Here is a 15466-nt window from a genome sequence, read left to right as displayed (position 1 = left end):
CCTGCATCCGATTTATTATGGAAAATGTTAAATTACTGTGAATGCAATAAGGCAAGTAGTATAACAGTTTTCCCCTGACACGAACCACCAAAACATACAATCAAGCGAAAAAGCTTATGTAGCCCACAAAGCATTGCAAGCACAACCTCACATTCATACACACTTTCAAACCAACCATCAAGCAAACAACTTTCAAAGTTACCCTGGCGACAGGCAAACGATAAAAGCAAAATTTTCAACCCCTAAACAAAATTTCCAATTTGAACATAAATTCCATCGTAAACATAGAGACAAATTAATTTTACAACATAAAAACAGATACTTTGTTTTGTAATCTGGGCATTTACGCTTACTTAACGCTTGTTTTTTTAATCATTAGGTACTCTTGGCAAATATGCTGCTCAACAGGGAATATTGGAAGTCGGTTATACACGAAATTGAGGATGCAGCGCATCAAAAAACGCTCAAAGACATTATCAAAGACTACGACCTCTCCGTTACCCTACCAGAAGATTTACGCGAGCGTATCAAGAAGATAATGCCCTATGAGTTCGACGAGTATGACCGCTTGGTGTATATTGACGATTCAGCGGTGGAAACACCTAAATCATATGACACGGAAGAAACGTTGACAGATGAAGAGGCTGGTCAGAAAAGAGAAAAGAAAGAGGTATTGCGAAAGCGTTAATTCGATTGCAAATATTTGATGTGTTAGGGAATGCTTTTACTCACCAGGCAACTTTCAATGAAAGCTCTGAAATCGAGCCTTTGGAAAACGAAGTTGTAAATTTCGAAATGAAACTCGATACGCGCCCGCAACGTAAAGCAAAATCCAAAAAGCAATATAACTGGACTTCGGGCTATATTTGTAAACCACGCAGAGAACGTGTAAAATGGGATTCAAAGATTTACCACCTGGAGCGAAGTTTAGCCGAGAAAACACTCGATGAACAGGCTGAGCAGCTAATGGATGCGGTAAGCAATAATACAATTGTACTGCACTTACAGCCAGTTTCACCAGATTCATTTAAGTTTGATTTTCGAATTTTTGGTTTCAACAATCCATTTTAATTTGTTTTTAAGTTTGATTTAAGTGACCTATGCTCTTCACTTAAATAAAAATTAAATCAAAATAACCACACTCAGAGGTGTTACACGTTTAATCACCTGATCATTGTGTATCTGCTGCTTACTTGTATACCAGCGCTGCTTTTACAACAAAGTGTGCCAAAGCTTTCAAAAGCCCTCAGTACAAATGAAAGCGTTCGCTGGCCTAGTCTGTTTTACAACCACTTTTTACTCGCTTAAATAAATAGCTTATTGAAACTGAAAATAATTTAAATGAGAATTAAATAAAAAATTTAACAAGTAAGAAAGTTTAAGTTCGGGCGGAGCCGAACATTAAATACCCGGCGCAAATATTAAATATATGTTTTCCACCTTCCCGAAAGCTACCGCTACATCGTAATCCGGGGTTCATCAATTATGAGTAAACCAGCGTCCTTAAATTTCGAAATATTGAAGTTTCAAGCATTTTTAAAATTTACCGTTATATGAAAAGCGGTAATTTTAGTCCGATTTCAATAATTTTCAACGTTTTGCTTATATTTGGCAAGCATAATAATCATACCGAGTTTGGTACAAATTGGTTGCACGGTTACCGAGATACATATATGTGATCATAAGTGGGCGGTGCCACGCCCATTTTCCAAAATTTTATCATAAACGTATTTCTCGGTAAAGAATTGCTGCAAGCATCAATTTAGAATAAATTAGCTTTAATATTTACTGCTTTATCGAAGATTTCGTATTTCTCTAAATTACCGTTATATGGAATGTGGGCGTCGTTATTGTCCGATTTTAAAAATTTTCGGCCAGTTGGTATGATGTACCAAAGCCAACAACTGTGCCAAGTTTGGAAGAAATCGGTGCTGCGGTTGCCAAGATATACACATGTAACCATAAGTGGGCGTGGCTACGCCCATTTTTCAAAAATTTATAATATTCTTATTTTTCGTTTAAAACTTATTGTAATTATCAATTTTGAGAGAATTATCTTCAGTATTTACTAAAATATCGCAGTTTTCGTATTTCTGAAAATTACCGTTATATGGGAGGTAGGCGTGGTTATTGTCCTATTTTGCCCATTTTCAATACCATCCGTCCTACGCCCGAAAGAAGTGCACGTACCAAGTTTCGTTAAGATATCTCAATTTTTACTCGAGTTATCGTGTGCACAGACGGACAGACGGACGGACGGACGGACGGACGGACGGACGGACGGACGGACAGACAGTCACCGCTTAATCGATTTCTTTTTTCATTCTGATCATTTATGTATACATTTGTCTATATCTATCTCGATTCGTTTTGCCTGTTACAAACAACCGTTATGTGAACAAAGTTATAATACCCTTGTGCACAAGTGCGCTCGGGTATAATTAAAGTTAATTTCCACTTAAATGAATCTGGTGAAACTGCCTGTTAGAGCTTAGAGTATACATATTTATATATTACATACATACATACATACATGTGTATGCATGTCTTATACTTCTTTAACTTGTGCGCTTATAGTCAGCCGAACGCTTCACAGAATGGCTTAATTCGTTGGGTAGCAACCGTGAGGCGGACATAACAAAAGCTCAACTAAAAGCTTTATTCTCCATCGAGGGTAAACGGCATCGTTTAGCTACGATACAAACCGAACCGAAGGAAGTGCAGGCCATTGCCAAAGCTGTGGCGGATAAGTGGAATTTACCAGAGGTGGGTTTGTAGTTGAAGAGCTTTGGAGGGTGTGAAAACTTGTTTATGATTTCTCCACTAATTTTCACCACTTTCCCAACAGATGGCTATTGAGCTGAAATATGAAAATTACAACAAGGATGCATTGAAAAATGTACCAAAGAAGATGGTTAATGTCGCCTTCGGGCGCACAGTGCACTACGACGAGCGTCCTTGGGTGCCAATGGCTAGTGATCAGCTAATAACCACTGTTTTCCCCGATGAGTTGCTTTCCGGTTCAAAGTTATTTAAGGGCATTAAACATTTACGTTCGGTAAAGGCACTCATTGAATTTTATCGTGAACGGCCACATTTGAAGCGACCGCAATATTTGGAGAAGAGTGGACTTTTCAAAATGAGAGAAAAGGCAACCGCAAAGCAGGAAATACCACTTTATGAGCTGCTCAAGTTGGAATATTAAAGTGTGAAATTCACAATAGCCGTCATCGATTCGCCAACAGTCAGCTAGTGGCGAAACGAACGAACTCAATGAGGTATAACCAAACTCGCTATCGTCTATCAGTGCTAGCTAACTTTGTTGTTGCTTTCACATGCAAAATTCTTCTTTAAGCGACCGGAACTCAAACATAGCGAGCGAGAAGTGGCGAATCGATGACGGCTAATATATTAAAGAACTATGCCCTCATTGTACCGTTTGTACCACTTAGGTTAAATTTATGCACAAGGAGTATAATTTTAGGCGGCCTGAATAAAAATAATAAAAAAAACTCGTATTTCCAAAGTGTTTTGAACTGAACAAATTGGAATTCTCAACCACCAACTTTAAGGGCCAAACTCACAGTGCGTAGTTAACTCGGAACAGGCTTTTGTACTGAAAATCCGGACGAGGCCCAGGGCTCTCTTCCCCCACATGTGATGACGAAAGAACAAAAAAATAATAATTTTTACAAAACCGGGGTTAAAAGTCTATAAATAACGATGCTGTGTAACCAAAAAGGGGCCTCCACATTCTTAATCCGGTGCTGGAGGCGTGTATGTAAATATTGCCATAAACATGTACTAATGCACTCGTAACCATACCATTATCCATCTACCTCTGCGCCATTCCATTGCAATGCTACGCACAAATCGACTGAATGAAGAAATTAATGAGTGATGTATTCTGTTGTGATGTGCATCTGTCTACCACCTACTCAACTCTTCCGACGAGCATCTTTCTCACCAGTCTTTTCGTGTGCTTACATACATATGTAGCAAGCTGGTGTTTGTCGTTTCGCTGCCAACTGTCATGTTGGTAACACAGTTAACGCTTATCGCTGATGTTTCGTGACGTACGCTAACTGACAGGTCCTCATCACCAACCATTCACTCACATCATATCACATCACATCAAATTTACGCAATTATGATTATATGTACGTATGTATGTATAGATGTAAGTACTTACACATGTAAGGTTGCAGTCCTGCTCTAGGCCTTGGTCCTGCTTACATATATTCGTACATAATAGGAAAATGAATGTCTGAGAAAATGCTGTGAGCTCTATTGTTGCTTACGAAATCAAAGTACATACCTCTTTATGGGATAGTTATTTTTTTGCTAAGCTCAGAAAGAGTGTTCACTTGATTGGTGACGGCAAAGAATATTCACCTACAAATAACGCGCAATTTTTACATCAATTTATTCCCTTTAAATTTCGCCCATAAGGCGAATAAACTCTTGCAAGGATGGTGATCAAAAGTTGGCATGGAAAATCAGAGATTTCGCAAATCACTTTCGAGATGAATATATTTACATAAAGTCTACCACGCTGACCATCCCTTGGTAAAAAAAAGCACCATACTAGGGTTATACTGACCAGTTTCAGTTCATTTCATAAATAAATGGTACTAGGTACGAACATTACTGAGAGTGAAGGTAAAACTGCCTTTACATGGGTCGATTTCTGTCGACTAGAAAACCGACTGAGAAACCGACTAGGGTTGAAGTGCCATTTACAAGTGTCGATTTTGGTTGGATGACAAAAATTGACCAGAAAATCGACCCGTGTAGAGGCAGCTTAAGAAACCTGTAACGATATAACGGTAATTTACAGAAATACGAAGACTGCGATAAATCAGTCTACTAAAGAAGCTACCTCACACAAAATCAACCTCTCAGCAATGAATGAGATTTTTATGAAGTTTTGAAAAATGAAGGATAGTTTATTAAAAAAAAATATATATATAAAGTTCGTTAAGAATTGGAGGCTCTGCGCTATTTTTAACCCTACATCTTGATTTCAGAGTAACAGAAAGTCCCAGTAACTAAATTAGGGTTGTTCGACTTTACTAGAAAGTCGACTTTCAACTTTTGGATCGACTCTTTTGAGTCGACTTTTTTCGACGTTTTAATACCACAAAAAGGAACAGTCCAGCGCCTTCGTCTTGGTCTGCAGGCTGTATCGGAGATACACCCGCTAAATTTAAACGTAGAATACGTGGTATGGTTAAGAGCATATCCAAGTCAAAAACGAAAGCACAAACTAAGAAAAAAATATCGATAACAAAAGCGATAATAAAATCGATAACAAAATCGATAAAAATATCGATAACAAAATCGTTAACTAAATCGATTACAAAATCGATAAAAAATCGATTACAAAATCTATCGAAAAATCGATTACAAAATCGATAACAAAATCGATTCCAAAGTCAATAACAAAATTGATAACAAAATCTATCAAAAAATCCATTACAAAATCGGTAATAAATTCGATAAAAAAATCGATAAAACTATCGATAACAAAAGCGATGGCAGAATCGATAGCAAAATCGGTAAAAAAACCGATAAAAATACCGACAACAAAAGCGATAACAATATCTATAGAAAAATCGATAAAAATATTGATGACAAAAGCGACAAAAATATCGATAACAAAAGCGATAACACTATCGATAGCAAAATTGTTAAAACAATCAAGAAAAATATCGATAACAAAACCGATAAATAATCAATAATAAAATCAATAACAGAATCGATTACAAAATCGATAACAAAATCGATAAAAATATCGATCATTATATCGATAAGTTCCGAAAATATCGATAGCAAAATTAATAACAACATCGATACAAATTTCGATAACAAAATCGGTGAAAATATCGGTAACAAAACCGATAAAAATATCGATGGCAAAATCGATTAAAATATCGGCAACAAAATCTATAAAAATATCGATAACAAAATCGATAACAAAATCGATAAAAATATCTATAACAAAACCAAACAGATCCACATTAACTGAAACTTTCATATGTACGTATATATGCATTTACATATGTACATACGCTGCGATCAAAAGCCGCATTACATACGCATACATACTTTTTGACTCCTTCCCACACTTCCAACATATGCACGTGTTTGCAAAATGATGACGAGGTGATTTTGTATGGAAAATCATTTATGCCCATATATTTGAATAAAATAAACATATATAGAAGATATCAACCAATACTTCCCATATACCAAACGAAAGGAAAACTCTTGAATTTTTGATTAAAGAAAACAAAAACAAAACCATTCGAGCGGTTTTCGAGCATTTTGGTAATGAAAAAAATTTGCAAATTTTTTCAACAATTTTTTGCCTTAAAATGCTCAATATTTGTTAAATTTATATAAAATTTGTACCCGATAATATTTCTACTGCTCCAAAGAACCTATATCCCGAAAATGAAAGTTATATATGCCAACAATAAGTTGCTAGAGCACTTTAAAGGCTCAAAATTGACCCCAAAATAAGGCAATGTTTACCGTTGTTTTTACGACAGAAACCGAATTGGTTATTTACAAAAATGAATCTGTCGACAGGTTTGGAATTTTATCTTTGAAACGCCACACTTTTCTTTGAAATCGCTTTATTAGTTCTCGTGCAATAAGCGTTTTTGTGAAGCTCTAAAAATTACAACTACAACATTTGAACATAGCCCCCATACCTTAAGGTAAGACGTATTCTACGTCAAAAAATTTGTAGTACTCGCATTCATCTCATATTTTAGATATAAAAATAATGGTCAGAATACGCTAAAAATATCATGATTTAAAAGTGGTCTTTAGAATAATCTATAATTTAGTGAAATTCAATGCTGGGTAGAAGACAAATAGACACTAAAGGATTTTTAAATTGTGCCAGTTATACAGCATGACAATTTTTGAATGTATATTTAGTAATTACGGGCCACTTTGCGAATAATTTGCCTTTCCGATGGAACATATATTTTTTTTATGGAGGTTTTGCTCCATTTCTTCATTAAAAAAATCGTCGAACATACATATAGCATTTTCAGTTTAAATGAAACGTTTTTCAAATTAAATTAAATCATTTTCAAATTAAGTGAAACCTTTTTCAAATTAAAGAAAGAAATTAGAAAGCTCGAAATTTTTACGGAAGTTTGTCATATTTTTTAATGTTGTTCAAGGATTTAAACTTACTTTCATACAGTTTTTGTTTAGGAATAAACTATATTTTTATAAAAAAATAATTAAAATTAAAAAATTATAAAATAAATAGTCAAATCTAGTCAATATGTGAATGTCATAAGTTATGATATTTAAGAACATCTCTTTCTTAATTAACGATGACATTGTTTCTATATGCAGCTGATTTCGATATTTTGTTTTAATAAGATTTCAAAACTTACAAAGGCAAAAACGAGAAAGCGAAGACAAAAAGAGAATCAAAAAATTCCCCGCAGTGAGTTTTCAGAGCTATATATTCATAGTAGTCAACACAAAATTGTACTAATAAGTACTGCGTAGTAGGAAAGTATATTGTAAACGAAATTGTATAAAAAAGTACAATTCTACCAAAAATGCCAACACTGATGTGACACAAAGCAGAACACAAATAATATTAAACTCATTCAAATTATTTTCAACCTCTCACTCGACCAATAACCTTTTTTTTAAGAACCATTTCCACCAATCGAGAGGATTATCAGCGAGATGAGCTCGTTTGTCTTTAAGATAGGTTTTCAATTCAGCTCTAATTTCACAATTTTTAATGTTTACTTTTAGCAGTACTTGATATACTACTTAACCGTTTAGCGCCTGAAGCTAAAAGCCAGTTATTGCCCGCACCCTGGTTAGACAGACTTAGAGCTATTTCAACAATATTAGAGTGGACTCTCTGCCCATTCCCAAATTCGCATTCGCAAAACATTCGTATCATTTGATGCATTTGCATTTGAATGCGAATGTCGAATGCGAATGCGTTAAATGATGCGAATCATTCGCATAACGAATGCGAATGCAAATATTCACAACATCCCTGGTATGAGTTCTCTAGTAGTATAAACTACATTTTTGTAAAAAAAGTTAATTTAAAATAAATAATGAGAAATAAATGATCAAAACTTAAGAAAAAGTAAAGTCCCTAATGATGTCGCCACCTTTATATGAATATACAGCCTCTCAAACTCTTCACACTGCTTCTACACAAATTTAACAAAGACTGCTGGCAGTAAGCAGTTCCGACATGCGCCTAAATTCATGCCATCGAACCGAATTAAGTTTTTGTGCTTACTGGGGATTTATAAAGGGAACATAAATTGGGATGAAATATAGGGGGATCAATGATGGCCAAGAAAAAGCCCAATTCTATACTGATGCAAATTTTCTAAACATGCAAAAATAGGAAGCCAACCATTTACATACATATAATCTACACATATAATTCTTTGGCTATTTCAATTCACTCACCTTATAACTTTCACCAAATTAGATGAAGATTGCACAACTACCTTCAATTTAGTAAAAAAAAAACTCTTGTTCGGGCCGGCCCGAGCCACTCGCGCACCGCATCGAAAGTACATATATCGCAACGAAAACTAAAATAATCACTGCTCCCGCATTTTTTATCTAATTTGATAATTTGTTAATTTAAAAAAAAACTAACACTTTTCACTATATTGAACGCGAATTTTAGAATTTTCAGACATTTTAACATACACCCGACGGAAGCAATCGCGGCACTGTTGAAATGGCGACGGAAATTTAATGAAGCGCAGAGGTGTATTTACACGGTGAGATATTTAGCTAATAAGGTGTTCACAATATTGGTCTAGATTGACTAAGTTAATATTAGGATTTGCCAAGCGGTAGTATGTTTTAACAAAATGTTGATGAAATAAATGCGCATACCACTAAAAATATGCAGAAACCCTGCAAACCAAAGTTCCCGAAATCGTTAGGAGTATCTTATTTCTGTAACGTTTTTTTTAGGAATTTTCAAAGAAAATTATATGAAGTGGTTGACGCGAACTCGTAAAGAAATTTTTACAAATACAGTAGAGCAGTGGCAGTGGTAGTAACAGTAACAGCAGGCCTGCCGCAGCAAATACAATACGGCGTTGTCAGTGACAGCTTTTCTTGACATTCCCTTTTGTTTGTTTACATTTTTGTTGTTATCTTTTAGGCTTCAGTGACATGAACAGAAGTTGGCTGCATTTTATTTATGTCAAATTCAGCATGCGAAGTTTGCTGAGATGAAGGCAGTGGCAGTGAATTTAGAATTTGGGTTAAACTGAGCAGTACTGGCAGCTGCCACTGCTGTATTGTGAGTCGCTTCATTGGACACCTAAACAGCTGATTTCGAAAAACTGCCACTGCCACTGCGTTATTGTATTTTGGGCTTAATGCTTGTAAAAATTAGAATTTTAAATGATAAAAGCTTATTTTAAAAATCTTGTACGATACTTTAGAAATCAATAAAAAAATTTAGAGTTTAATAATTGGTGACGAATACAGAATTTAGTGAAGAGATATGCCAATCCGATGGCAATATGTTAGTTATATATGTGTTATAAGGGCTTTCATTGAAAAATTAAAAATACACTGGCCCTTAGTCATAGTCGTAAGTTAAAACTCATTCTTGTTAAAATAAAGTTTTAAGTTTAGAATTTTTAACTTGTGTCAATCATAGACATCGTAGGCCCAATTTCAGATGGCCTACTTAAGTGGAGAGTTTTGATTAAATTCCACTGTCTGTCTGTTCATATTTTTATTGACATCTCAATGCATTTTCTGGTGCGGGCAACTGGTCTAATAGCTTCCCTCCTTTGTGAAGGGGCATGCAAATTATACAGAAGAGTGGTCAAAGAAACGCAATTGCAGTGGATTTCGCCAGCCAGACGGAAAATATTTCTTTTTAAAACGTCAGATAGAAGAACTGGGAGGAAAGTGATTAACATTTTCTACAACATAGTTTTGTCTCGCGCTTCTCGCAGAGATACTTTTCAAAGCCAGAATTTGTTTAATGTGAATACAGAAGTTGATATGGTATCGATGCGAATTGTGATCCACCTATTTTCTTTATATAGAAATACATATTTACTTTTTAGGTACATTTATCTACTTTTAGGTAAAGCTTTCCGTAAATTAGGTACAATTTTATAATTCAATTTTCCATCGCTGATTGAATATCAGCTGTAAAAGAGTGCAATTAACATACCTCCAAGTCAAAATTAAACAGACCTGGCAGGGTCGCATAGAGAATCTGACAGAAATTAATTGCCAATTAATTATAAATTATTAATTGGCATTTAATAATTTGAATTTTTGTATGATAAATTGCGTAACAATTAAGGCTTCAAATGGTGAAAAGGTTCTTAATTGCCAATTAGGTGCCTGTTTGAACATAGTCTAAGACGTTAGTGATATTATTGGTAATACAATTATGGATCCAGTTGCAATATAGTTTTATTTAATCGAAATTCCTTAGTTGTGTAAATAAAAACAAAAGTATTAAAAAATACGTATTAGGAGCATAAAAATTAGGAGACAAATATTTAAGTACATAATAAGTAGTATAAAAAAAATATTCACAATAAAATATGAAGCCAGTTTAATATAAACCAGTTAAACAATAAAATACGAACGCAGTTTAACACCCTGCTCAATTAAGTTAAAAAAATTTTGATTGGCAAATATTAAGTTTAGGAAAGAAGCACTGTAAAGCTTTTAAATTAATATGAAGTGTTATATTTGTATTAAGTCAGTAAATGTACTTTTAATTTTTTCAATAAAGGCTTTGATAACACATCACTAACATATTGTCATTGATTAGTTTATCTTTTGATTAAATTCTGAAATCGTCACCAATCATTAAACTCCAAATATTTTTACAAGATTTTTAAAGTAAATTTTTGTGCTTCGAAAAATCTAGTTTTCACTAGCACTTCTTCTCGCTTGGCCATGATACGATGATAATTTTGATATACTGTCAGTCTTCAATGCAAGCCTATACCGTGAAATAAATTGCCTACCATTTATTTTCAGAGTATATATTTGAACATTAGAAAAATAAAATTGAATAATTTTTACCATGTAAATATTTCTGTATTTATTAACTTAGTGCCAGCTCTAACTTAAGTCCAGTTGTAAGCGATTTCTAGGAGCTTTAATAAATAGCGCGACATATTGTTATTGGTAACCACTTAAAGAAGCTTAATTTTTAAAAATAGTTAAGAAATTTTTGTGCAGAACGGAATACTTAAAAACAAAAGGCCTTATTTCAATGGGGTCGAAAATTTTACGAAAATTCACCTGTCAGATGGCGGCTTAAAATATGCCTGCATAATCCTAAAATTTAACCCAGTCAATCTACATCAACACTGTGAACAGCTTATTAGCTAAATATTTCTCTGTGTAAATACACCTCTGTGCTTCATTAAATTTCCGTCGCCATTTCAACAGTCCACGATTGCTTCCGTCGGGTGTGTATTGTCTGAAAATTCTAAAATTCGCGATCAATGTAGTGAAAAGTGTATAGTTTTCTTTAAAATTAAGAAAACTAATTGCTTTTATTAGCAAATTAGTTAAAAATAAGCGTGCGAGCAGTATTTTTTGTTAGTTTTCGTGGCGATATATGTAGTTTCGATGCGGTGCGCGAGTGGCTCGGGCCGGCCCGAACAAGAGTTTTTTTTGTATTAAATTGATGGTAGTTGTGCAATCTTCATCTAATTTGGTGAAAGTTATAAGGTGAGTGAATTGAAATAGCCAAAGAATTATATGTGTAGATTTTATGTATGTAAATTGTATTTTTGTATGTTTAGAAAATTTGCATCAGTATAGAATTGGGCTTTTTCTTGGCCATCATTGATCCCCCTATATTTTATCCCAATTTATGATCCCTTTATAAATCCCCAGTAAGCACAAAAACTTAATTCGATGAAAGAATTTAGGCGCATGTCGGAACTGCTTACAGCCAACAGTGTTTGTTAAATTGTGTAGAAGCTGTGTGAACAGTTTGGAAGCGTGTGTATTCATACAGAGGTGACGACATCATTAGGGACACTACTTTTTCTTAAGTTTTGATCATTTATTTATCTTTATTTATTTTAAATTTACTTTTTTTACAAAAATTTAGTTTATACTACCAGAAAAGGTGTAAATTGCAAGTGGAAACTATTCGTGGCGTTAACGCTGTTTGCGTTGAAAAATATACACCACGGAATGTAGAAACGCATTTTTACACCCAGAAATTCTGTTGAATTTAATGTAAATTAACATAATAAAATCAGAGATAGTTAATTTAATTAACATCAATTCATTAATTAACATTAATTAGTTAATTAAATTAAAATTCTCTGGTTCTAGGTTTGTACTTTCGTACAAATTTCGAGTTTTTTTTTTTAAATTCTAAAAAAATCAACCGTTATTTTTTGCCATTTGAAACTTGTACTTTATTTACTAGAATTCAATGGGCTACAAAACTGCATGCGCAGAATCTAATTAAAAACTCGAAATTTTTACGAAAATTCGTTGAATTTTTTTTTTTATTGCATAAATTTTAAAGGCAGTGTCACTCGATTAGTACATTTGTACAGATTTGCGCATTTTTAAAGTAGGCTATTGGTACAATACAGCAATCTTATATTCAAAAATTTCAACAAACTATTTTTCGTGATTGGGATAAAGAAAAATATTTGGGTATTCACACAATTGGGATACGATTTGCGAATTCCCAATCGTGTGACACTGCCTTTAACCTTGTGTATATACGGATGTTGGTAAAGAATTAACTACAAAAAACTAACCAAAATTAAATAACAACAAAAATAATACTCTAAAACTTGTCAAAATTTGGTGCGGCTATAATTTTTTCGACTACTGTACATAAGATGATTGTGATTACTCGGCCGTGCTATCGCAATAGCACAATGCCACTAATATTTCAATTACAAACAAAATGCGGGCAGGAAATTCAAAATTTCAACCCTATTTGTGTGAAATATTATATTTTTATGAGTATTTTTTTGAACCAATCTATGTTGAAATAAAAAAATATTTTGTCAGGTTTGGTTATCTGTAAAATTCCCTGGATGGCAAAAAAATGGTCGACCGAAGAACCGCTGCAAATCTCTTTACCAAGTTTTTGGCCGATAAACCACTGAAGTTCTACACCGATGGAATTATGAAGCTTCCCGAAAAATGGCACAATGTCCGTCATAATATTGACTAATATGTAGGTACTTCGTAATTTATTTATTTTTAACTTGCAAATACCCGGCGTGCTTCACTGCGCCTTAAAAGTATTTTTGTGTTGTTGGATACCCATATAGTAATTTTTCTTTTATTTTATCAATTTAATTGAATATTTTCGGCAGTAAACTTTCCTACACCTCTTCAATTTGATACCCATATTGCAATATTCAATTCATCTTATAAATTAAATTAAAAATTAAACACAAAAATATTTTCCGCTGTAAGCCTTCTTAAACCTCTTTCTTTTGACAGCCAATTGCAATATTTACTTTTTCTTGTCAATTTACTTAAACAGCAATTTTCAAACAGGTGGCAGCTCTCTAATTTTTTTCCCCCATATTTTAAGTTAGACATACATACATCGGTGAAAACTGTATTCAACTTCATGCATTATTTTTCGAGTGATGCACGTACAAACATACAGGCAGACAGACGGATGGACAGACAGACTGACAAAAATTAATTAATTAATGTCTATAATGTACAGACATCGGTTTGTTACAGTTTTATTTAATCAATAGATATGTATAGATACAGAAAAATTATTTCATAAATTTACCCAAAAATTTCCGGAAACTTTTCATGTGAACCAATGGGGCTTATAAATTAAAACTAAGCAATTGCTTTTTTTAAAAATGTCAGACCTTTTACTCGATTTATTCAAATAAATTTAAGTAAAAGGTCTGAAATTTCAATATTCATAAGGCCCAATACATATATGTATAATCAAAAAAAGGCATATGTATGTAGGTATTTTTCCACAAAAGGCTAATTCTTTTCTTATATTAATTCATTAAAAGAGATTGAGCACATCATCCACTCCTTCAGCCATCACTTCCTTTCGAGTGAGTAGTCAAAGTGATTGTTACTCATAAAATCTGTGCAAGCACTCGTGGCATGCATATGTTGGACCCTCGTCAATTTAAGCATCCGCTTGCCAATACCGAACACTTGTCAAAAAGTATACTTTAACAAACATATTGACACCACTTTAGTACCGCTCAACCCCTGACATACTTACATCCTTTCATGTACCTCGCATGTACATTCATACATCTTGTGACCACAACTTCATCCGTTTTATTGTCAAAGCATATGGAAATTTTCATTGAACTGCAAAATTTGCTTCATTCATTCCAACAAGCAACCCAAAGCTTTGACACATGTCCATCGAATTTATACGCTTACACTATCTATCATCCGTTCACTGGAACACATATTAGCGTACTTGTATGCCAAAAAGTGGCAAACCGCAGAGCTACTAAATACATACTCGTAAGTTACTCTCATCCATACACACACATCGTGTTGTGCGGCTGGTTAGTTGGTTGATTGCTTCATTGGTTGAGTTCAATGCTTAACTGGTTATGCGATTGGCTACTGTTTATATGGCTGGTTAGTCCGGTTTTTCATCAGTTCATTGTGGTTGACATGAAAGCATGTTCAATTGCTTGAGAAACTTTTTGAGTTTCCGTCTCATTGCTGTCCACTGATCATCATCGACAATATTTAGATATTCAGCATGTGAGTGGATGATGTGTGCCAATTCAAACCTCCACCCCAATATTAGTACATATTTACATGTGCTCTTCATCTCAGCTCACTGCATTTCATTTCATTTTTTTTTTGGGTCCACTTGACTCTGCTACATTTGTTGAAAGTGTTTTGGTTTGCTTGCCGCTGCCGAAAGGGTTACTTCAGCAGTGTTTGCTAACTCGCATGATTACCCCGAAAAGTGTTTGTTAATTCTAGTTGAACAACATGTCAAAGCTGCTTCATTACTAGCTCATTTGTGGCATGCTACCCCAAATGCTGCCGCAGCGGCTTGTGTTCACACTTCACCCATTAAGCAAATGCTGCTCATTTCCGCTCCTTTAAGCGCAATTATAGACATATTTTTGGATTTTGCTAATTTCGCTGTTAAGCATTTCACATAATCCCACAAGCTGACAGCTTCTTCAATAAATGCCGTAGGTTTGTACTACATATGTATGCGCATTAGGGCGATCCAATATTTTTTTCCAGACACTCCTCAGAAATGAAGAATATCGAAAATATTGAGACCCGCAGGTTTTTTATTTTGAAACCAGTAATATAACAGTGCGACAGAATTTTTGAGGGCGGAATGATGCCAACTCAGGATGAAAAGTCTACCTTATATATGGCCTGATATGTGGTAAAGTCACCAAATCGT

At 34.2% G+C, this 15466-nt stretch overlaps 1 protein-coding gene across 1 annotated transcript; it reads left to right on the top strand.

Moving 5' to 3' along the window:
* The first annotated feature begins 383 nt into the window (after positions 1 to 383).
* LOC118733354 lies at positions 384 to 3205 on the top strand. Its single transcript, XM_036462723.1, has 4 exons — positions 384 to 670; positions 736 to 975; positions 2578 to 2766; positions 2849 to 3205. The coding sequence occupies exons 1-4, from the start codon at positions 395 to 397 to the stop codon at positions 3203 to 3205; spliced, it is 1062 nt and encodes a 353-aa protein (XP_036318616.1). The 5' UTR covers positions 384 to 394.
* Positions 3206 to 15466: the final 12261 nt, after the last annotated feature.

This window comes from Rhagoletis pomonella, unplaced genomic scaffold (genome assembly GCF_013731165.1).
Source record: "Rhagoletis pomonella isolate Grant_MI unplaced genomic scaffold, Rhpom_1.0 Rhpom_scaffold_00002, whole genome shotgun sequence".
NCBI classification, from domain to species: Eukaryota; Metazoa; Arthropoda; class Insecta; order Diptera; family Tephritidae; genus Rhagoletis; species Rhagoletis pomonella.
Note: the sequence above shows the minus strand (reverse complement) of the source record. Positions and strands in the feature narration are given on the sequence as shown.

What these genes read in the sequence shown, in the direction of transcription:
- LOC118733354 (XM_036462723.1), top strand. Translation starts at nt 395, where the DNA reads ATGCTGCTCAACAGGGAATATTGGAAGTCGGTTATACACGAAATTGAG. An exon ending in CTGAGCAGCTAATGGATGCG is followed by an intron (nt 976 to 2,577) that starts GTAAGCAATAAT and finishes GTGCGCTTATAG; the next exon opens with TCAGCCGAACGCTTCACAGA. An exon ending in ATAAGTGGAATTTACCAGAG is followed by an intron (nt 2,767 to 2,848) that starts GTGGGTTTGTAG and finishes CTTTCCCAACAG; the next exon opens with ATGGCTATTGAGCTGAAATA.